This window comes from Typopeltis vanoorti, chromosome 24 (genome assembly GCF_054136105.1).
Source record: "Typopeltis vanoorti isolate ZY-2024b chromosome 24, IOZ_Tvanoo_1.0, whole genome shotgun sequence".
NCBI lineage: Eukaryota > Metazoa > Arthropoda > Arachnida > Uropygi > Thelyphonidae > Typopeltis > Typopeltis vanoorti.
Window position 1 is genome coordinate 41,446,651 of NC_143572.1, and position 26,116 is coordinate 41,472,766.

Below are 26,116 nucleotides of genomic sequence, written 5' to 3' on the forward strand. Positions count from 1 at the left end.
GCTGGAATAGATGAATTTTGGCCAGAAATACTCAAATATGTAAGTATGAAAGTTTTACAGTGGCTGCATTGCATAATTCAGGCCTAGTCAGAGGGTCAAATTCTGGATGACCGGAGTAGAGTTCTCATTGTACCCATCTATATAAAACGGGAAATAAAACTGAATGTGATAATTACTAAGGTATTTCCCTACTGAGTGTTCCTGGTAAGATTTATGCAAGTATACTTGAGAAACTGAATGGTTAAGAAAAATTGTGGAATGGAAACTTGAAGAACAAACTGGATTCATGCTAAATGGAGGTTGTTGGGATCAGATTTTCACTTTAAGACAAATAGTTGAGAAATCTTGGGAATACAGCAAGGATTTGTATTTAAGTTTCGTTGATCTGGAAAAGGCATAGAGGAAAGGTCTATGCCTTTTCCAGATCGACCACGTGCCAGGAGGAAAGTTCTTCAAAATGCTACATATATATATATATATATATATATAAGTATAAGTAAGTTAAACTCTATTTAAGCTGTCAGTCAGCAGTTAGAAATGGAGGTAAGGAAGATGGTTTGAGGCAAAATCAGGTATGCAGCAAGGGTGCACATTATCTCTAATGTTATTATCTACATGGATCACACTATGAAAGAAAATGGTATAAATCGGATATCAAAAACTGGTGATATTAATCTCAGCTCTTTGCTTTATACATGTGATGTTATACTAACAAGTCTGCAAGATTCCCTGACTAAATTGAATGACTGTTGTAATAAATTTGGTATGAAAATCAGCAATAAAAAGACAATGAAAATAGGCAAAAACATTGAAAACATCAGCAATATTCTGAATGGCAAACCCATAGAACAAGTAAAACATTTCAGCTAGTTAGGCACAATTTTTAGTGTAGATGGTAAATTAAAAATGGAAATAAACAACAGAATTAGTAAAGCTGGTGTGGTAGGAAATCAGTTGAATAAATTTATATGGAATAAGAAAGAAATTAGTCAAAACACTAAATTAGCTGTATATACAAGTGCTCAAACCAATTTTAACCTATGGATTCTAGAGCAGGGTTACAAATAAAATACTTAATCCAAGACTAGAGACCTCTGATATGAGAGAGCTGAGAAAGATTAGTGGAGTGAACAGATGAAATGACAGTATCACATTAGAAATGAAGATGTTAGGAAAGAACTTGCCACTGTTAGCATTCAGGAATGTGTTAGCAGAGCTAATCTCAGGTTGTATGGTCTCTTAAATAGAATGGGAGAGGAAAGATAAGCAAAACAAGTATTCTTGGTTAGGTTGGCAGGGAAAAGATTCAGAGGAAGACCAAGATGTAGATGAATTGATACAATAAAAAGGGCCTTAACAGGCAGAAATAAAGATCTGATAATATTGGAGTCTTGAGAGATAACAGATTAATTCTGAGGAAAATTGATCAGAAGTTAATAATGATATAACTTTCTTGTGTAATACTATAATAATTATCCTGTACCCCCCCCCCCCGATACATGACAGGAATTTGATGATGGAAAATAGTTTTGTTCTAAATGTCTAAGTCTTCTAAGATTTCTTTAAAAAAATTGATCCTCTTAGAGAAATTTTTTTTGTGATATGCTAAGTGAAACTTATTGGGAATAAACAGTGAGTTTCAATATAATGTAAAACCATGAATATTACATTAACACTGGGTATTACTGAATAGTGTTTATAGTGTAATATGAAACAATTAAAATTTGACTAAATATTAACAGAATTTTTTTTTATTGATGGGATGAATTTTTAACAAAAGTCTTCACAATGCATTTGTGTTGCAATCACTAACATTAACCAATGCACAACTGACACCCATAACTTTGGTCACAGGCTTCATTAAATACATCATTAAATTTTTTTAAAAAAGCTTATAGGAGATTATTCTCTTTTCAAACATTAATGTAACAAATATTTGAAACAATAAAAGTGAAAAAATTACATAGAACTTTTCACATTAAAAACTACACAATCTTATAAGATTGCACACAATAAATAGCAAATATTACAATACCACTTCACATTGCCGATACCAATTTAAAAACTACAACCCACTGAAAATTCTCATATGCGACTCAATATCAAAGAAAACACAGACTTAGCACCAAAATAGCATGTTTCAAACTTTATTGCTCTGTGAACCTGTTCATAAAATAACTCACTATGGAAATATAAATATACAGAAATTGCTATAAGATTTCTTCTTTTCCCAGTTACAAAAAATAGCTTTAAAACAAAATAAGATCAGAAGATGAACATTCTGCTAAACTAAAATAAAAAAATAAAATAAAACAGTACCTATGTTTCTTGCTATTATGAATTTATCTTTCATGAAATAAAGATGCTGATCTATTGAGGAAAGGACAATAACTTGTAACAAAACTTAGTAATTTAAGCTCACATTTCCCCAACAAACACAGTGCATAACAATGACTACTGTGTAGCCATTTATATATATAGAACTTATAACTGCATAAAAATTGAAAAAATGAAGAAATGAACCAGCTTAACTATGGAGAAACACAAAATATTAAAATGGACATATAGCTTTCTTACTTGGAGTTCTAAAGAATGTCACTTTTCCCTCCTAGAGAGAGAGAGAGCATTTTTCCTGAGGTATTTATTATGGACAGATAACTCAGTCTACTGAAGTTTCACTTGGAGAGGGGAATTACATGAGCTTCTCATAACTGGGTTCCTCGTATTTACTTAAAAAAAAAAAAAAGGAATAAGGCTTCTACCCATCTTGTACCTGTCTGAAAGCCTTTTCCAAGAGTTAGATCTGATGCACTGTCCAAATGTAAATAAAAATGACTGTTTTCTCCGCTATGAGATTTTATTATTCGTGACACCTCCAAGGAGTCCGAAGACTCATTGCGGGAGGACACCTACAACTGTCTCAACTACTACACCGAACCTCTACTACGAATCATCTCCATCAACGCCATCTACCACCACTACCACAACTAGTATTTTTTGTCTGTAAATTGCGTGTGTTCTAAAGGGCCGATTTGTCTATATGCGGGATGAAAAACCCGAGTTTCCGGGAGAAAAAACCTTGCTACCTCCGTATGAGATCGGCTAACTCACCTTCGATTGAAATCGTTCAGATAAAGATTCCTCCCGTCGCGACGAGAATCGAACTTAGGCCTATTCCAATCGAAGGGCGCAATGTACCGTCGTTCTTCCAATTGCGCTACGGAAGCAACTAAATATTGAAATTAATGAGTTTCACAACAAAGGAAGCACAGTGAAATCTAGTTCAGGATATTTACAATTATGTGTGTTCTAAAGGGCCGATTTGTCTGTATGCGGGATGAAAAACCCGAGTTTCCGGGAGAAAAAACCTTGCTACCTCCGTATGAGATCGGCTAACTCACCTTCGATTGAAATCGTTCAGATAAAGATTCCTCCCGTCGCGACGAGAATCGAACTTAGGCCTATTCCAATCGAAGGGCGCAATGTACCGTCGTTCTTCCAATTGCGCTACGGAGGCAACTAAATATTGAAATTAATGAGTTTCACAACAAAGGAAGCACAGTGAAATCTAGTTCAGGATATTTAAGTAAAATATATATATATATATATATATATATTTGTTTCTATGATGGTACTTGGAATGTTAAGTTTACTCTTAAGTAACTACTGCTTCATTTATTTATTTTTAACATTGACCCCACATGTAAGAGGTCAAAAAACACAACAGTGCCACAGTGGGTAATTAAGGAGAAAGAAGGAATCTATTCAATTTCTTGTAAAGATGAGAGTTGTAATCTTTGGGAAAAACAGTACTGAGAGGGCTGCTGTAAATAATAGGTAGATGGAATGAAGAAAGACAATGTATGATATGTTTGGTGCTGGACTGTGTATGGATGTTGACCAATGTCCATGAAAGTATCTTTAAAAAAGTAATGATACTGCAAAAACAGGGTACCCTGTGTGAAAGTGGATGGAGGGAGTCTGTGAGAGAATGGTCACTTATTAGGCAGATTGTCCTTATCTCTATAGAAATCAAGAATTTTTTAGGGAGGTTTTGGATATGCCACTCCAAATAAAGTTTAAAGTTTGTTAGATATGTGATTTATAAAATGTTAGGAGTTGAGCAGGAGAGAAGTAGTGTTTGGAACAAAAAATAATACTAAAGTTTTAGAGGTTAGCAAGGCTATTGAAGTAATATATTTATGCTAGGATTAGCTGGATATGAAAGTCAGCTCAAAAAGGAAAAACTAATCATGAAAGGATATTGGAACAGTATCAAAAGTATCTCAAGACTGTTTTAATAGCAATGAAATTCAGTAAGTTGTCTTCACCCCCCCCCCCCCCGCACATGAGAAGGATGAGGAGATCAGTGTTTAAGGCATTGGTTATGAAAGATCTTGAAGCTTCAAGATCTTTCATAATTATATGATCACAGTATTCTCCATTTCTCTTCTGCATTCGAGAAACTCAGTAGTGTACTATCTTCAACAAAACTATAAATAGGATTTGATGTTAGAGGGGAGAGAGAGAGAAATCACTGATGTAAAGGTTATACATACATCATGGATGGGCTATACGAAGAAATAAATATATTTATATTTATTTCTTCATAAAGCCAACCCATGGTACTAATACCCTCTAAAGTGAGAAATGTTAATTACATACCATTAAAAACTAATGAACCAATAGCATATTTTAGTTACACAACTATACATGACTGGAATATACAGTTCCCAAAATAGATTACTTAATATTTTCAATATTTCATATGCTAAAGATATTTTACAAGTATTTTATCATGCATTATGGTATATACAGAATCAGAAGTTATAAGATTATCTAATAGATTAATAATCAGAGAATCTAAAATTGCTGTTATTCAGAACTGAGTTTGCTATTTCATACTGATAACAGTCAGAATAAAATTGTAGTCAAATCAAAAGGAGCGGTATAACTCTTGAATACTTTAGAATCAATATCATCATTACATTAACCTACATTAATGGTAGAGTTATTGGTTACTGCCAGCTTCTAACAAATGTGGTTAGAAACTTCATTTACTAATGTAAATTGTCCAAGAAACAACATATAGGTCAGTCTATAACAAAATAAAGCCACTTTATTATTGTTTAATGGGTATTAGTTTGTTAAATTCTATATTTTTTAACAAAATTATTTATCAATATAATCATGAAACCATTTTAAATGAAGTAACTTTTTTTTTTTTATCATCATCACTTATAGCACCTTTTGCTTATTTTCAAAAGGGACATCCCTAGTATTAAAACAGTGGCTTTTTATTGTGGTTTAAAATAAGATATGAATAGTATACATTCAAACTTTTTAAAATAATGAAACCTGTGGTGAGATCATAATTAAAACAAACACCCATATTAACCACAGTGAAAATTATTTAATTGTAAATATTTCATCCTAAGTATCTTAGGACATCATCAGTACAGTAGTTTAAAACAATAATAGGAATAATATACAGTTAGGGCGCATGATTATAATAGAAACTCATTAAACGTGCTGTTAAAGAAGTAATAAAATAATTATTATTATTATTTTACACAATTTTGTATGACAATTTCCCATACTTTAGGAATAGTACGAACGTCTTTGCGGTTTAAATTCGGTCTGTGTAGTAGGGCTTCAGAACTTTCTTTATATAAACGTTCATGTTTATATAAAGATCTATGTAAAAGTTTAGATTTTTCCCAATGGATCCTATGGCTTGGATTTTCAATTCCGTGTTGAAAGAGGCCAGATTTCTGCGGTTTAAAAAGATGAATGTGGTCTTGATGTTCCGAGATGCGTTTCTGAACAGACCTACCTGTCTGTCCAAAGTAAGACAATTTGCATGGGCATGGAATCTCATAAACACCAGGCAACATCAAAGGTGTGAGTTTGTCCTTACGAGAAGGTAACAAGTTGTAAATTTGGTTGATAGGTTTTAAGTAGTGGCAAAATTGTATTTCTTCGTAATCTTAGAAAGACATTCGGAGATGCCTTTGACGTAAGGTATGGGAATCCTATGGACTTCTTGTCTGGTTTGATGTGTGTGTGGGAAAGTGACTGATGATTTTTTGAGTTGTTTTAGGATTATATCCATTTAGGATGGCTGTATTTTTGATTACTTCTAATTCTTGGTTTAGAGATTCTTCAGAGGAGCAGAATTTGTGTGCTCTGGAAACTAGTGATTTAAAACTCAAAAAATCATCAGTCACTTTCCCACACATCAAACCAGACAAGAAGAAGTCCATAGGATTCTCATACCTTACATCAAAGGCATCTCTGAACATCATTCTAAAATTATGAAGAAATACAATTTTGCCACTACTTACAAACCTATCAATCAAATTTACAACTTGCTTGTTACCTAATCCTAAGGACAAACTCACACCTTTGATGTTGCCTGGTGTTTATGAGATTCCATGCCCATGCAAATTGTCTTACTTTGGACAGACAGGTAGGTCTGTTCAGAAACGCATCTCGGAACATTAAGACCACATTCGTCTTTTTAAACTGCAGAAATCTGGCCTCTGTCAACACGGAATTGAAAATCCAAGCCATAGGATCCATTGGGAAAAATCTAAACTTTTACATAGATCTTTATATAAACATGAACGTTTATATAAAGAAAGTTCTGAAGCCCTACTACACAGACCAAATTTAAACCGCAACGACGTTCTTACTATTCCTAAAGTATGGGAAATTGTCATACAAAATTGTGTAAAATAATAATAATAATTATTATTTTATTACTTCTTTAACACATTACGCACGTTTAATGAGTTTCTATTATAATCATGCACCCTAACTGTATATTATTCCTATTATTGTTTTAAACTACTGTATTGATGATGTCCTAAGATACTTAGGATGAAATATTTACGATTAAATACTTTTCATTGTGGTTAATACATGTGTTTCTTTTAATTAATACATTCAAACATATTAAAAAAGGAAAAGACATTATATGAAAAAAGTAATCTTTGACATATCTTTGAAGGATCCTTGTATTTACTTTAAAATTTTTGATGCAACAACAACATTGGAGAAATATAAATTCAGTAAAACATAACAGAACTCTTAAAATGAATATCGAGTTATAAAAAGAGTTAAATTTGATTTTAAATGCATGAAGCTTTTTTTTTTTTTTTACAGAAGGGAATAAAGTAAAGATAAAAAATACAGAAATTAAAAACAGAGAAATACATGCATACGATGATGATATGGTGGACTCACATGAAGGATGAATGACTGAAATTTAAAATTAAAGATAAAAGTAAAAATGTAAAAACTTTTGTTTTTGTAAAAAAAATGAAAGCAAAAACTTTAATTTTAAATTTCAGTTGTTCAGCCTTCATGTGAGTTCACAAGCCATAATACTAGGGATGACACTTTAGAAAATAAGCAAAAGGTACTATAATACTTAGAAGAGCAGCAAGAAAAATTTCAGAAAAATAATATCTAACTTTTTTAAAGTTTTTTTTTTTTTTTTATCTCACTTTAAAATCACATGTGGGGTGATTTTTTTTAAAGTAAATTTCATGCAAATGCAAAACCTTCACTTTAAAATTTTCAGATGAATTTAATTTTCTCCATTAAACTAATACATGTTCACAATAACATTAACACCGTTATATTTTAAAATCTTAAATTAATAATGATTTTGCTCATATTTGGAGATTTACAATCAGCTTTATTGAGATCTAATCTACTCTTTCAATGAAATTCAAGCTTCAGCTTGATTTTAGTTTACTTAAATTAAGAGTTTTTGCTCAGTTAATACTATATTTACATTTTATGTAAATAAGAAAGATCTAAACATATTTAATATTTAAATGCTACACATGACTAAAACAATTAAAACAGCATTAAAATAAAATAATCTAATTCAATACTATCCTTTAATAATATATTGTGGTATAATAGAATCCATTCTCACCACAGCAAACTTGTAGGGACCGCTGGAATAGTTCCTTATGGTCAGTTTCCTTTAGAACAGTGTTGTGCCTATGAAACTTTGTGGAGATATTTTTGGTAGGCTGTTATTAAGACCTAAATGTGGCATTCACTGTGCATTTTATATTCAGACTAGTTAACAATAATACAAGAATTTGTTTCAAAGTAGCATGCTTTTTTCTTGAAATTAGTGCATCTGTGAAAATTTACAATATACTTTCATAGATTTCAAATGTATACTCACTATGCCTCCAAAACTACTCTAAGACTGCTTTTCCACAGTCACCGGTATATATATCTCAAATCATACTATTAATGATTTCAAGATACACACTTGAAATCCGCAATAACACCAGAGTAATCTGCTATGCAAAATTTGATAAGGAAAAATTAATCTCAGTGTTATTCAGATTAGCTGACCAATGTCTTTTTGGATTACAAGAAAGGATATTCACAATTTCCCATCCAACTATATGATATGATTTCATAACTCATAACTCTGTGCAGGAAAAAAAAAAAAATTTAAAGAGTTTAGGATTAAAGGGTTTACAGTTTGGGAGTGCATGTGTTCACTCCTACATGCACACAAAGAGGTAAATAACATGTATTTACAGAACAGAAGACCATAGCAAATAGTTTTGTAGACTCCAGTATTACTTTAATTCTCAAAAATTAAAGTAATTCTGGAGAATTACTTTAATTCTCCAGAATTTCTGAGGAAGCAATAAAGATATCAAGCAAACAGTGTTTTTTAAAATTTTTATTGTGTTTAAGCCTATCAGCATGAAATATCACTCTTTAGTTATGATACCACTGTAGATATTCATAGGAATCATAATTTAAGCTGGCAGGATAATTTTAAGAGGTTGTGCCATAGATGGCACAAGGAAAGAATATAATAAAAGCCATTTCCATTAGATTTTAATCTAATCATGCAAGTTATCCCAAAAATACCGATGAAAGTGAATCATAACCAAGCTCTTTAAAACATACAAAACATAATTTAAATTAACTATACATTTGCAAATAATTTATCTGCTGTATCATACAGCAATCATTTTATTAGAATATTCACATCATATAGAATATCTGCTAATAATCAGCAACACAATACATTTCACAATTTTTCATTTTTTTTTTTTAACTTGAAAACGCAATTTTTTGCACAGAAATGTAAATTATTGGTCTGTTTTATTTTATAATATGCAAAAATACTGCACAAGCAGCATGCATTACTGAAATTGCCATCAGGAAAACCATAATTTTTAATAATGGTGTTGCCTGAAGTGGTAAACATGAACATATAATTTATTGATAATTACCAAAAACATTCAGCTATATAAATAAAAACATTTATATCATGCAAGTTAATTCTAACTTGAATAAGTTTGTGCACATTTCATCTACTTATTATATGAGGAAACACACACTGTTAATTTTTAACACAGTAAACCAATTTCTGATCTTGAATTAATACATACAACATTCAACTTATGGCAAGTTTCCTCACTCTCAAATTCAATTTCAAGTTTCATTATTACACCCCCCCCCACCAAACTGCTCAAAGATCCACTGATTATCAACTCTCCTTTTGATAAACATTATCCAAGACTGATAATGTTTGTCCTTTAACAATATCTGTCTGCTACCGTTTAACAAATGACACTGGCTTCATTAGTTATATTTTCTGACATTCTTAAAGCACTGTTATCTGTTAAATGATAACAAGTGAATCATAGTTCTAATTTAGTTATCTGCTTCATCAGCAATGCTCAAGCATTGTTTCTTTGTGATTGAGAGTGGAAAAAAACAATGGAAAAAGGTATATAATTTGTTGATTTTCTTCCTTACAATTGGTAAGGTAAGAATTTTTTTTTTTTTTTTGGATTCCCTTGAGGGAAACAATAAAATACATTAAGAGGCAATTTTAATGATCTACAACTATAAATGCATTTTATCTCTTTATTTATTCTTTTCATGTTAATGCTCTTGAATTTTGAAACCTATGCAAGAAACCAAGTAACAAAATTCTAATTATGGACCCAGAAAAACAGTTTTGAAGAATTTTAATTTAATGCATAGCAGTTATGGTTGTGGTCCCAAAATGATTATATATGTAAAAAAAGCTTACATAAAGCATATTACAGTTCTCGAATATGGACTTACAAAATCTGAAAAACTTAATGCAACTTTTTCTCACACAAAAATGTGTGGTATAACCAAGAAAAACAGAAATAATTTCTAAAACAGTACACGAAACGCTGCATTTTTTATAGCATACAAAGTTTGTTTTTTTTGCACACGTACTTTGTCTTTGTGTACAAAAACAAAGTACATATGCAAAAATATATTTTGCTTGAAAATCTTAACAATTGTTATATTTTTCATGATAAGCAATACTTAGCTGTTTCTTATAGAAAATAAGCTATATGCGTTTTTCTCTGAGAAAAATGTTCAAAGCACTGCACAACATTAATAAACTGTTACAGTAAAAACATGCAAGAATATGTGCTATTTATCCTTTGCGCTGCAGTCTGCATACCGTTATGTACAATTATATACATTTTATTATAGAATAGCTTTTATTAACAGATAAATTTTAAGAAGTTCTATACATACTAAAAGCTACATGAATCAACTAATAAAACTTACAGAACATTCATTCTTAAGATTACTCTCTGAATTATCATGAAAAGGTAAATCATGATTCTTATGAAACTGGGTGGTCGGAGAAGTTTCTGGATCTACAACAGATTCCATTTGTAAACAAAGCACTTGTTCAATGCACTCAATACTGGAAGATTTAATTTTACTTTCATCAACCAATCCAAGTGCCAATGCAGCCACTAAAGCTGCTGCTTGTTCAGCCATTTTTTTGTTTTTCTCCCTAAAAAAAAGTATAGGAAGGTATTAAATTATTAACCGATTGTTTTTCTAAATGATTCATGCAATACTACAATTCGAGCTAAAAATATGTAAACAACCTAAACTCTTTAATTGAAATAAAACTTATATTTAAAAAAAAAAAAAAAGTCTGAGTATTTGTATTAAGCAGTTTTTCCTTATTTAACAATGGGTTAATCAAAAATTCTTCTACATATAAAAGTAATCAGTTTTTTTAAAGATATTCTTTTTAAAACTTTTTATATGAACACTATTTTCCATTAGTGTTCATACCTATGGATAGGTATGAGAGCACTAATGAATAGGTGAAGCATAATACATAACTCCTCCCAGTCAAATGTTAACCCTAGCTCCTTTTTTGGAAATAGGCCATACCACTAGACGGCAGGTGTCAAATTCAGCGAGTATGCTTGCTACAAAGAAATTACTATTATTATGGGCAACTCCAGGGAGTCATTAGACTCATCGAGGGAGGCCCCAAATCATATTCATCACAACTATTTGACATTCATACAGTATCTATCATACCTCGCCTTAAACTCATTCACTGTCACAGCATCCACCACAGACTCAGGGAGTGCATTCCACTCATTCACTACTCTAAAAGTAAAGAACCCAGCTCTAACACCTTTACTAACCACACTTTTGCCCAGTTTCCATGGATGTCCCCTAGTTCTCCCACAACCAGCCCTGTTCTCAAAAATATCTTCTGAATTAATTTTATAGAAACCCTTCAGTAATTTGAATGTCTCAATCATATCTCGCCTCCTCTGCCTATCAACCAATTTTTGCAACCCACAAATCCTCAACCTGTTCTCATACGGTTCATTCCACCGACCTGCTATCATCTTGGTCACTCGCCTCTGGATCCTCTCCACCTCCTCCTCCCCATCAAGAAGAAACCTAGGTGACCAAATCTGAGCACAGTAGTCTAGATGGGGTCTTATCAAGGCTCGATACAGAGAAACAATAACCTGCTTGTCTCTGCTTATCAACGTATTCTTCAGCAACCAAGTGATTTGATGAGCTGATTTGGCCACTTTTGCAATGTGTCCCCTAAATTTCAATTCCTTATCCACCAACACTCCTAAATCTCGTGCGTCATCAATTTCCTGGAGCACAGTTCCACCAATGAAGTAAACTGCCGCCAATGTGTTTACCCCAAAATGCATAACCTTACATTTTGCTACATTAAATTGACATCCATTCTCCTTAGCCCAGACCTCCAATCTATCCAAATCATCCTGCAAAATTTTGACGTCATCTGCATTCACTATTGCCCTACCCAACTTCGCATCATCCGCAAACAAATGAACTGTTCCTCTCAGATCCTTTCCTATATCATTTATGAACAAATTAAACAGCAGTGGTCCAAGAACAGATCCTTGTGGCACACCACTAGTCACAGGCCGTCTTGTGGACTCTACTCCTGAGTAAACCACTCTCTGATATCTCTCCGTCAACCACCCTCCTATCCATCTTACCAACCCTATGTCCATTCCCATATGCTGCAATTTACTGATTAGAATTCCAGTGGTATCCTGTCAAAGGCCTTAGCAAGGTCCAGTAGAATCACCGTAAACCCATTACCCTTATCCAGTTCAGCCGTCACTGTGTTATAATATGTGAGCAAGTTACTGAGGCATGACCTACCCTTCACAAAACCATGCTGTCCCCGATACAGTATCCCATTTTCTTCTATCCAATCTTGTATTTTCCTCTTGACTATCTTCTCTAAGACCTTGATAATGATTCCTGTTATGCTGATTGGCCGGTAATTTTCAACAGCAGCCTTGGAACCACCTTTGTGCAGTGGAACTATTTTCCCCTCTTTCCATCCCCTTGGGACGGACCCAGTCCTGAGGCTCAAATTAAACAAAATGGTCAAGGGCACTGACAATTCTTTGGCCGCTTCACTTTCGACACGAGCTGGAATACCATCCAATCCCACAGATGTGTTGACATTGAGGTTCTGTAATAGACTAGTTACCTATACTTCATTCATCACAATTCCAGTATAAGCTGTTGGTTCTTCCATTCCTGCAAAGTCACCACCTGTATGATATACACTTGCAAAGTGCTCGCTCAGTAATTCCACAATATCGACTGATTCGGTTACCTCCCTACCCTCAGCATTTTTTAAGATCATTCTACCATGAGCATTTTTCCTTTTACTTGCAACATATTGAAAAAACTGTTTGGGATTCTCTTTAGCCTGCGTGGCCAATTTCCTTTCATAATCTGCTTTTGCTTTTCTTGCCACCCTTGTTACCATCCTGGCCTGAGCTTTATACTGTTCCTGCACCTGATGGTCACCCTTCTCCTTAAATTCCCTCCACAATTGTTTCTTTTTTTGCAGCTCAAGCTTAATAGTGTTATTCATCCATTTAACCCCTACTTGATTTATTATTAGGACTCTTGGTATACAGTCAACCATTGCCTCCTGCAAACAGTTCTTAACCACCTCCCATGCACTATCAACATCCAGCCCTTGCAGTTTTACATGCCATGGCATTGAGCCAAGCACACACCTAAGCTTGTCATACTTACCAGCCAGGTAATTCCACATGTACCCTGTCTTAATTGTAAATTCGACTCCTTTAGCTACCTCCCAAGTCATGACCTTATGGTCACTCTCACCAATTGGTGGCAACATGGTCATGTTCATTACAGCCACATTCTCGGTTGCAATTACCAGGTCCAACACTCTCTGCCCCCTGGTATTTTCCAATACATGTTGCCGTAGATAGTTGTCCCTTAATAACCGCATAAAATCCAATTCCTTCCTCCCATGTGCCCTCTCCTCTTTCCAGTCAATGTTACCATAATGGAAATCACCCATAATAATTACCCTCCTTCCACTCATTTCTTCTATTTGCTTATGCATACTATCCCCACCATCCACTCCATCACCCGGTCTATAGCAGCACCCAATTGTATATTTTGTTCTGCTAGATTCTATCTCACACCAAACAGCCTCAAATGTGCTTCTTTCCCCATCATGCAGTTCAACTTCTATACTCCTTGGCTGAAGCTCATCAGCTATCATCAATAACACTCCTTCCCCCCTTTTTATTCACCCTGTCACTCCTGAACACGCTATACCTGTCGCATTCAATCCCACTAGCTTTATCATCTTCTGTCAGCCATGTTTCACTAATACCGACAACCTGTGGCCTGGAAGTGCCAACCATGGCCAAAAACTCTTCCTTCTTGTTCCTAATACTCCTGGCATTAGTGTACATGAATCGCAGAAGCCCATTTGTCCCATCCCTACTTTGATGCCTTATATTAACTATCCCATTCTGATTTATTGTCTGTCGTACTCGCTCGGGCATAATATACTCATTCATACACTTAACTGCTCCCCTAAAGTCTGCATATCTACTCCCCCCCCCCCTCTTAATAAATCTAGTTTCCCTGAGTCTGTACATCCACTTCCACATCATTCATCAACACTCTTTCAAGTCTCCGTACACCGACTCCATTCAAATGCAACCCATCCATCTTATATATGTCCTTTCGCCCATCGAACTCATTCCACACATCCACAAATTCCACACCACTCTCCATACATAACCCACGCATAAAGTCATTGGCAATAATGGCCCTCCTTCTAAACACTTCGCTGTCATACTGCGGTAAGATACTCACCATCCTAACTCTCTCACTCTTCTCTTTTGCTACCTCAAACTCCCTCACATCCTCTATCATTTCCATTTTGTCCTCTTTCAAATCATTCGTTCCTGCCACGATTATCATCTCTTTCACCCCCTGTTTTTGCAGTCAAATAGATTCGCTGACGTCCTTTATGTTCGCACCCGGCTGGTACGACTTTGTTAAACTCTCAATTATTACGCCTCTTAATAGCGAATCCCCATACAGCAGTTGCTCCTTCATTTTATTGACGTTTGCAAAAAAGAAATACTAACTAGTAGTGGATAGTAGATAACCTTCATTGTCTCCAATGAGGTTTGGTTTCCAGAAGAGAGGTTCCAGTTTTTACTGATGTTTATTATGCACTGTGAGTGATATCTTTCAAGGAAATGATAAACTAATCTCCTCCATTTGAGACTACAGTAGCAAAATGGATATGCAGGTGCCAGCACATCATACACAGGTTGAACTTGATTGCAACACATTAAGATGCTTCCTAATCAGCCAGTGCATTATCCTGCTCACACATACTACTTCACCAGACAAAGCATGTGACAATGAATACTGCTGAAACTATATTATGGTAAGGAGATTGATGAACTAAAAGGAAAGATAGACACCTGTACAAGAAGATAAAATGACAATGGATAATGCGTTTAGTTTTTCTGCCTCTCCACAATTTTCTGATTAATCCTATACTAACAATAAAAATGATTCTTTTACATATGTTTTTCAATAGTATGAGTATCATTTTTAGCGTCATAATGTACATTGTACTCTTTTGTATTTCTTATGGAAGTTCTATTAAATGGGTTTATAAAGAATATTTAACATGCATTTTCCATTGGTATATGAAAGTGACACAGGAAATATTTGCTTTGTCACAGTCCCAATCAAACCTTAATTATATTAACTCTTAACAATATTTGGTCCTCACTATAAGTGGATTTGCTATCAGTGTTCATTTTTGGTCTCTATCATCCACTTATAATGGAGAATTCCCTGTACAACATTATCGCTTAGATATGCAGACATAATTTCTTGTTTTCGACTGAACCTAAACATCAACAACAATACTTAATGTATATTATGACTGTCCAGACTATGTTCTGTATGATTTCATTTGTGCAAAGGGTAGCACAGTGACGTAATATACTCTGTGCCAGAGAATGTCAGATAGAATCTTCTGCTTTTTTTAATCTTCACTGGCTTAAGGTCTCTTTTCTCATTTAGTAACATTTACCCGCTGTCTTTACTACTCTAAATTCTGAAAAATCACTCTAATCTCTTCTTATCCCCCAAGTTTGATTTTCAACAGTCCAATTACCCAAACGATATAGCCATCTTCATAGGCATCTACAGTTTCACCTGATTTGCCTATTATACCAGAAACAGCAACACATTTCTTGTGGATTACTGTGAGAAAGACACCAGTAAAATCTTTCTGCAATCAAACCACTGATCCAGTATCCTCAACCTCGGTCTTCTCTATAAAACAAAATTAGGTGAGGATACTGGGTCAGTAGTTTGATAGCAGAAAGATTCTGCTGGTGTTTTTCTTGTATTTCACAAATGATGTGGAAATTTTCTAAGCAACAGCACAAATTTTCTAAACCTTTCCTAGACCACATGCCCAATCAGATATCAGTCAATTTTCCTTATGCTGTGTTCTTTTCCTACTTCTAAAAACACCTGAATGCTAAGGAATCTGCTATGGAAGACTAGCTGGGTCTACAATGGTTGGTCTCCATGTAGTGAAGAATTTGACTGGAGGCCCACCAGAATATGGGCTCAGCTACTTTTCTGTGGCAGATCCTTTAGCCTGCACCTTAACCTACCTCTGATTGGGTATGCAGTCTAGGAAAGGTTTACAAAATTCTGTACTGTTTCGAAATTTTCACAGCTTTGTTCCAGTCTAACACGTGTACTCAGCAAATTGCTATCCAAGCTTTGCTCTAATGCCTACACTTTTTATACTAATCAATAACCTTATCCATAATTTTGTGATAACAAAATGCTCCATTCCTCCCACTCATTTTGCAAACCTTGCAATGCCATCTTTCAGTGCAGCGAATGTGACCTAATCACCTTCAATGCTACCACAACAGAGGATCTGCCTCTCCTTTCTCACAAAAAATGATGCCAATTCGCCTTATTTCATAATACATATATTATGAAATAAGGCATATTTCATAATATACATAGAATCAGATTCCTTTTCTTGAGGTTAATCTTTTCTGGCATGAGCACAATCACATCAGCTTCCTTAGCCTCTAAAAAACTTGGCATCCTTTTTCACTCAAGATGATACTATTAACCTGCCTAACCACTACTTTGCAAATTCCAAATCTACACAACTATATGCATCCATAAACAATACTCATGTCACATCATCATCCCATTGCACAAGCAGTTTTCCATTGTCTCCCAATGAATATGGCATCTCAGTTGCATTAACATGAATTCAGCCCCCCCCCATCTCCACATGATCGCCAGGGCTCAATACATATTGAGTCTTTATTTTATGCCCCCCCCCCAAACTTATGGACTTGCATGCTATCCTATTTCTATGCTTCCCAAAGTTTTTAACACTACTGGCGAATTTTTAATTTTTTTTTTTTTACTTTATGTTCCTAGTTCACCAAGAGGCAAGGAAACAGAAAATTTTCTAACTCAATTCATGCAGAACTTGAATGTATGGAAGGTAGAGAATTACAACAGAAAAAAATTTTTGTTGTAATTCTCTACCCCCCCCCCCCCAACAAAGTACAAAAAGATGGAAGATAAACCATAAGATAATAGCTGAAGAGGTCTCTGTGCCAGATCTAATCAAATGCTCCAGAAATGTGAAGAGTGACCACATGAGTTTCTCCAAACCACACACACTGTAGCTTGAGTTCAAAGGGAGTAATGGCCACGAGATGATTGGTTGTGGACTGAGCATAAAGAAATCCATACTGCTAGTCAGTAGCAGCTGGCTCGCTGACAGGTGACAAAGAAGTTGGCTGTTAATGACCATCACATTTTTTTGAGAGAAATCAAGTAAGAACAATTTGGTGGCAGTTTGTTCAGAATGGACTGATTACAGGCTTGTTTTTATGCTGTAAGGGTATACTGCAGTTAAGTAAAAAAGACTGAAAAAAAAAAAAAACCAATATAGTGGTGTTGGGCAGTAGATGGCATTGGTATAGATGATGATGGTAGTTGCGGTTCATTATAGTTGGTGGATTGAGTGGCTGAGACAAAGAGTTGTAGAGAAAGTGCCCTCCCTCAATGAGTCTTTGGAACTCCCTGGAGTTGTCAATAATAGTAATAATATGGCACTATTGTTAATTCTGCAGCACAAGTTTAGATAACTTGTTAGCATTCCAGTTATTCAGGATTCTTCTATAGTATGAAACTCTAGAGGAGGCATGACGTGGGGTTTCTTGGTTGCATTAGGTAATTTGATATGGTCATTAGTGTAGGAGTTGGAGGAGAATGATGCCAAGAGATGACTGCCTTATCTTTGCATGATGTTGTGATCATAATTTCAGGATAAGTGACAGGTGGGTACATTGAAGGCTCAACTGCCATTTGAACAGTGGGCATGTTTCCCACATTTGGCCCTTTCAAAATCAGATATGGATTTCCTCATGTTTTTTCTTCAGTCGTCGCAAGCTGCAGTACAACTATTTTGGTTTTGAGCACTTGTGATATGCTGAATTCTTTTCTTGAACTGTCTTGCATGCTTGTTGGAATCTCAAGGCTTGGACGATGGTGCTGTATGCATGTGAAGAGGAGCTCAAATGAAGGCCTCCGTTACACTATTATTTGGTTAAAGTAGATGTTTAGTTCAGAAATATAAAAACGAGTAAGCAGATTGCAGAATGGAGAAATTAAGGAGGGTCTACCGTTTAGCACCAGTACAATGTCAAAGGACATAGGACTAACAATGGTTGAGTGAAGGGTGTTCACAATACTAAAATAATCCAAGAACAAGATATGATTAAGAAAGGACAGAGGATTCAGAGAATTGTAAGGTTTGTCTGGCCTTCTAGTAGGTAGCCTAACTATTTGTGTTAGATCACTACTAACAGCAAACACCCCTGCATCCCTCCACCTCAAGTGAGCTGACCTAACTGGAAAAGAAAAGCCAGTTTTAGTTGTGGATTTTGAGGTTTCTAAGGAATATAACTTCACTGTTTAGGTATTTGAACTGAGTACAGAAAAGAAAATGAATACAACAAAATGGAAATTTTGAGCAAAAGCAGATAAAACAGAGGAATTCTAAGTTTGGCATTTTCTCTGATATGAAATATCAGACCTGAAGATTGCATAGTGTAGTTTGGGCAGGTGAGATATATGGTAATTGGCAACTGAGCTATGGAGGTATTTTGTAACAACATAATAATAAATTTCATAGCACATTTGAACTTAAAAAGCTACTGTTTACTTTTTTTCCCTACCACGAGATACTTCCAATATTTGTTTTTTATTATTATAAAAATTGAATTAAATTGTGCATGTGTGTGTGTGTGTGTGTGTGTGTGTGTGTGTGTGTGTGTGTGTGTGTGTGTGTGTGTGTGTGTTTAAGGAATAAGAGGTGTCTTAGTTTGGATGACTGTAAGGGGATGATGCACATCATTTATATACCTTCCACCCCACCCTTCCTCATTACTGAGGTCACAAATAGTGATGAAGTGGGTATGGAACTTTTTTTTTTTACAAGTATTTTCTGTGAGATTTTTTTTATTGCTTTTTTTTGTGATCTCCAGGAAAACTGCATTTCATTATGCTGTCAGTCACTTTTGCATGGAAAAGTTAAATAAAGAGTAGGTATATTCAATGGAAGATGAAAATATCTTTCTGATAATGACAAGGAAGTTTCACACCCACCCCCTCCTGAAATAAAAAAAAAAAATGAATGGACTTGGAAAAAAAAGTATTTCTGCAAAGAAACTATACTGTTACTGATAAGTATCACAATTTTGTCATGAAAAACAATGAAGTAAAAAAGAAATACAAAATAAAGAAATGGGTGAACATCATATTTCAAAAACTTTTTTTTCTTTGATAATATTAATGGCACATGTAAAATAACAGAATGAAATATTGGTCAACCCATCCACAAGTCTCAACACAAGTTTCACACCCACCCCCTCCTGAAATAAAAAAAAAAAAATGAATGGACTTGGAAAAAAAAGTATTTCTGCAAAGAAACTATACTGTTACTGATAAGTATCACAATTTTGTCATGAAAAACAATGAAGTAAAAAAGAAATACAAAATAAAGAAATGGGTGAACATCATATTTCAAAAACTTTTTTTTCTTTGATAATATTAATGGCACATGTAAAATAACAGAATGAAATATTGGTCAACCCATCCACAAGTCTCAACACCAATTTTTGGTAAAACGATGCAACTAGATCAATTTCAACAGCGTCTGAAACCAATGTGTTTTGAAATTTACTATATAGTATTGAACTTTTGAATCAGTTTACATTACATTAGTAATATAACTTGAAAAATATGTTTGTTTTGTCCTAATAAATGTTGATTAGGACAAAACAAACATATAAGTTGAAATGAAATGAGATATATCATATGCTATATAAAAAAGGGACCACAAAAGATCTTTAACTTTGATAATGAGGACATGTTTAAAATCTAAGTTCCAAATGGATGGAGAAGTGGAAATGTTAATATAATACATGAAGGGAAATTGAAAGGTAAGAATGTAATGGAAATCTACTGGAGCCTCTAAGCTTATGGTATTCAATTCTTACATAAGAATTCAATACAGGTCTTTTTTTTTAATTTTTTTTTTTTAAGTCATCCTTTTTATTAATCTTTGGAACAACTTTCCTTTGTATATTTTCCCTTACAATTATAATCTACTGGAGATTTGAATAATGTTAACAATAAAGTTAGGGTTCTTCTTTCTGCTTAAACTCTACCACGTTCAAAGTACTGATTTACTAGTCTAAAGCAAATAAATATCTAGTATTCATTCCGAATGTAACATCTATATGTACTTATACTTACGTATATGTGTTTGAATATTTTTTCCCTCCAACAGTAACTACTGACTGAAAGCTTTTCTCAACCTGACTCTGAAAATGCAAATACAGCTTATTATACAGGGAAATAATTATATCAAGGAAGATCATTAAAAAATAAAATAAAATAAACATATAGGCAGTATTGCAGGTTGCATAAATGATTGTCATGCAATTTATTTCAAAAGTGCAGAAGAAAGCAGGTAAAAAAGCAGTTCAAACTTAGTTATGGGAGGGAGGGAGAGGGGATTCTTTCAGCATTTTTACATAAAAAAGCTGAGTAGAATGTTACATAAGCATGTATGTGTTCGGCTGTTGGTCCACACATTTTATATTTTGATAATAGTTAAATCAATAATGTAAAGTGATTACTAGTAAGTAACACTGACAATAAACTGTTTCTTTAATTACTGTCTTAAGATACTTAATTAATATATTTATTTAGTGCCGAAAAATTAATATTTTTTATAGCATTCCAGATAAAAATGCAATGCATAATATATGTATTAAACATAATCTCAGAAACAATAAAAAACATCCCAAGTACTTACAGTATTATAGACAGGCTGAGGCAAATTATTATTTTTGGTCCAGTTCCAGAGCAGTGTTTTGGGAAGTTCATTATGTCCATATAAACATCTGCAAACATTAAGAATTCTTTACGTTTTGTAAATTTAATGCATAATTAGTAAGCAAATATTTCAAAAAAGTAGTTAATCTCAACATAACTCCCTCTCAACTTCAAAACTGTAAAGTAAAAGTAACATATATACCAGGAAAATGTGCTACTTTTTATTTTCTTGATATAATCATCTATTACTTAAATCTCTCGAGAGTGGAGAGGGGATTAGATAAGAAGCAAAATATGCCATGAAAAAAATTGCTGGTAATTTTTTACCAGTTGGTTATGATGATGCACTTCTGTTGGAAGATCTTGGAATTGAATCCTGTCTAGGAAGGGAAGAACCTTCATAAGGGTTTTCAAGTAAAGGTGAGTTAGCCAATCCCAGAAAGAGATGGGTTTTTACCCAGCAAGCTAGATAAACTGGCCAAAGAATAAATGCAATGAACAGAATAAAGAGAATTAATAGCATGCAATTCCTGTATCCATTAACTGGTTTTAATATGAAGTCAGTTACTTGGCTAGGTATGCCACTAAAAGTCTAATATGTAATATAAAAATATATTATACTATGACAGAGCAGTTAATCCTATCTACATAATCTGCTATGTTTATGAATTGCCTGTACTGTGAGGCAGTGGTTTTCTGTTTTGCAGGATAGGGGAGGGGAAGGAACAGAATTTCCAGGATTCTAATTGTCTTCTTTCTAATCAACATGATTGCAATCACTATGGACTGCACTCTGCAGGCCAGTGAAATGACAGTGAAACTGATTCAAGCCATATGCAAAGCAAAAGAGACCATTAACTGTAATATGGTGTAATATTCTCGGTACTTAATATTATACATTCCCCTTTAATACTCTAGATTCCTACCTTCTGTATTCTATACTCCTTCTACCTGAGAGCAATGGAAATATTTATTTAGATTGTTGACTGCACCATCCATGCCTCGATATGGTGCAAAAAATATAGTACTTCCAGTAGGTTATTAAATCTTTCAAAACACAATCTCTTTATTGTTATCAATTTGCTTTGCAGTCCTGGCCCTTTTCTCACTTATTATTTATATCAAAGTTTCCCGCTTAGGTTCGATTTTTTTATTTAGGATCAATGCATTGCAATTAAAAATAAGATCAGGCAAAAACTTCATTTAAATGCAACATAGGATTTAATAGTCAACAAACAGGCATATATTTTACACTATAAGACAGAGGGTGATCTTCTGTAATTCTCAAAAAAACTAAAAACAAACTTGCATATATCTCTACTTCGATTAATACAAGGCACACATCATGCACACATCTAGCTTAAAGAATTATTATCAACCAACTTCTCAATACCTGCATATATCTCTCTTCAATTAATACAAGGCATACATCATGTTATCTATCTAGCTTAAAGAAATATCATTAGCAAACTTCTTAATGCTTGAATAATTGGTGCTAAGGTAATGTTACGATTAATATGACAATTTGTAAACTTAGTTAAGAAAAACCATACATGATTATATACAGGCGTTAGATAAAAATCATAACCCAAAATACTTCCTAGGAATTAGCCATACTCATTCTTAGATGCAATCATCAAAATCCAGACAGAACAAGTCTCTAAAAGTTACTCTGGCTACCAATGTCCCTCTTACATGTATTTTTCCAGTTCTATAACCTATTCTTATAGTGTCACATAGTCTAACTAAAACAATATTTTAACTCACATGGGCTGTCTTCTGTTGGGTTGCATTCTCCAATTCCGTTGGCTGCGAGTTCCTATGTTTCCTTTTCTTTGTCTCGGGTTTTGGATCTTTCCTCCTTCAGGTCCTTGGGATACCGGCAATTCATCAGGTTGGCTCGCGGGATGTGGGGGACGATTCATCGGTGTGTTAATACACTGGTGAAGGGTCGCAAATTGTCAGGGCCTTCACGGACTTAGATAAGTGGAACGGAGCTCATAGACAAGTTAGGCTGCTCCTCAGCTGTTTCATCCCCTGGTCATCTACGTTTCTGGGCTAATGATGGCTTGTGGCATCCTTCTTCCTCTAACCACCAGTTTCCCTCCTTTGGCTTCCTCCTCGACACGTCAGGACTTCACTCTACGGCTTTCTATCACATCGTCTCCTCGTTTCTTCTCTGTGTAAAAACTCCCTCATGTCTCTGGAAGTTCCATCTTATATTCCGTCAGTTCCGAGACCCTGGGTTCAGTTTTCTAAACCCTGTGCACTCCTTGCGTGCACTTACGTGAACCCCTTACATTGTCATATGATTCCTGGTTCTGGAACCTTCGACAAGCCCTTTCTTCTCTGTCTTCATGTTCTAATCTCATTAAATCAGCCAGCGGAACATCCGTTTGAATTTTTGCACCCCCCCCCTTTTTGCATTGACCTTGAGGTCACTTAGGGTTGAACTTGTAAATAAAATTTCAAACGGCGTTCCTACTATAGAGCGTTTCCCTTGGCCTTGAAAGTTTTACATCTTTTGTTCAACGAGATAGCTAATTCCCGTTGGGCTGTACATGTTACATACAATACTAAATGTTAAGAGAGAAAAGACTATTTACAGGTGTTCTTAGTTCTGCCTAACTGTAAAAACTTGATGTGTTCATTATACAAAATTTATTCTTGTTGCATCGAATTTTTACAATGGCACTTAGAAAGAATGATCCAGTTAACTGAAGAAACTCACAAGCAGGGACTAGAAAATTCTTGAAATATATTTTTTTCTGCAAAATGAATGCAAAAATCCTAACACAAATTCTCTGTTGTTGTGAAAACTCAAGTAAATTAGAGATTCCAGAATATGAATCTGGTAGAGAGAGATAAACAGCATAAATTTTTGCATAATTGTGATAATGCAAAACAATCAACTGGAGAGTGCAAACATTAAGCATTTTTTAATAGTTTTTAAATTTAACAATGGAATAAGGTTTCTTATTGCTCTTTAGAGTTATGCCATGATATTTAAATCTGAAGAATGCCCAAAGCTACCTACTAGAGATAGGTAGCTTTCTAGATTACTAACACAATTAAAGTTTGATATTCTTCTCAGAATAAAATATGGAAGAGGATGTGTCTGAGACAATTTGCTAACTTCATATGGATACCTGGATGCTGATTATTACTGATGTTTTTGTTTAAAGGCAGAAACAGGTATTTAGGGATAATAGATTTTTATTTAGGGGGACTATCATCATGAGATCACCATGACCCTATAAAGACAATACCAGTTAGAACCAGGAACATGCCATTTTGACTAATTGTCTTTAGAAATTTTAGGAAATTTATTGACCTTTTTAGCATATCTCATATCGTTGCACCTATGATATATTTCAGTAAGGAAATATCGTGAGTAGACATATGAATTAAAAATTATAATAACAGAATTAACTCACGTAAAATATTATTTATTAGTATAATTTTCGCCTGAGTATCACAGGCATCTTCAGTACATTTATAAAGCTAAATTAAACAATAACTGACAATTCCAAAAGGCACCACCTAAGTAGCTAATGTAAGATAACTAAAAAGGTCAATAAATTTCCTAACTAAAAAAAAAAAAAAAAAATCACCATGAGATCACCATGACCCTATAAAGACAATGGCAGTTAGAACCAGGAACATGCCATTTTGACCGTATTTGCTGGCGTATACGACACACTTTTTTCCTTTGAAAATAGGTCTGAAAAAGAGGGTGCATCTTATATGCCAATACTCAGTTTTTTATTACTTTCATTTCTGGAAATTTTCTCTATTCTGAGTTATGCGATTTCTTTCTTGCTTCCTTGCGGTGTCTGAGAGCATTCCAGTTACGTAGAGTTCAGTGGATGCGCATGCGCTGTCATTGACGATCACAGCTCAGCTATTAAATCACAGATCTGCCGTTAAATGTTCTCTAAATTTCTTGGCAAATTATGGCTGAAAAAAGCATTGCTACAATATTGCATACAAGCAATGTGATTGCATATGCTAAAGAACATGGAAACAGGGTTGCATAGACATTTCGAGCCATCCCCAAATGACAAAATGATAAGAACGTGGCAGAATCAGGAAGAGGATCTAAAAAAAGCAACTCACAGTAAATATAACCTACGAAGTGGAACTGCAAAATGGCCAGAACTTGAGGCAGAACTGAATACAGTCATACTCCAACATACACGAATCCAAAGTTCGCGGTTTCTTATATGTATGTATTCCTGTCCTGCTTCAACGTCTCACCACTAGTCATATCTTTATGGCACCGGCCGCATTCGTCAATGTTGCACATGCTGTGAACAAGCACTAACCTGTTTCACGTGGTCTCCATTCATACAATTTTTATAGTCTACAAACCTAGCGATTGTTTAATGTTATGTTCTTGATAAAAATTTTATCACATAAAAAAATAATGTCATCCAAAGGAAGCAAGTCTGATTCTTCTACAGCTAGCAAGAAAAGAAAAACATTGACTTTGGAAACAAACTCAACATTATTAAGGATTTTGAAGGAAGGCGGGATGAAAATTTGTGAGCTAGCAAAGAAGTTCGATCTACAGGAATCCGCAGTAAGAAAAATCATAAAAGAAAGGTTTACAGATTTTGGAGGACATAGATTCTAGCGAGGAACGAATTGTAGCCACAAGGCAAGGAATAAAAAAATCATTAGCTTGCTATGAAGAAATTTTGCCTGACAAGACATTATGCCGTCAGACGAATCTATTAGATTTTATGAAACCATCGACGTTGAAATAACTTCCTTTTTTTTTTTTATGTACAAAAAACTACAATTATGATTATACAGTATTTCTTAAAAACTATAGGTGTTTTTGTAAACCTCTGGTCCCAATTAATTAATATTTTGTATGTTTGTATATATAAATTATGCAAAATTATACCCCGAATTACGCAAATTCAATTTACGCACTCTTTGTTGGTCCCACCTACCGTGT

General features: G+C 34.3%; 1 protein-coding gene across 1 annotated transcript in view; it reads right to left on the reverse strand.

Annotated features, from left to right (window-relative positions):
- Positions 1-8,713: 8,713 nt before the first annotated feature.
- Dus2 (Dihydrouridine synthase 2) overlaps positions 8,714-26,116 on the reverse strand; it is a 105,948-nt gene continuing 88,545 nt past the window's right edge. The window contains exons 9-11 of the mRNA XM_090414159.1: positions 21,128-21,215; positions 20,563-20,630; positions 8,714-10,858 (exon numbers count right to left, since the gene is read on the reverse strand). Coding sequence (XP_090270285.1) covers positions 10,606-10,858; positions 20,563-20,630; positions 21,128-21,215 — 409 coding nt within the window. The 3' untranslated portion in view covers positions 8,714-10,605. The remainder of the gene's footprint in view (positions 10,859-20,562; positions 20,631-21,127; positions 21,216-26,116) is intronic.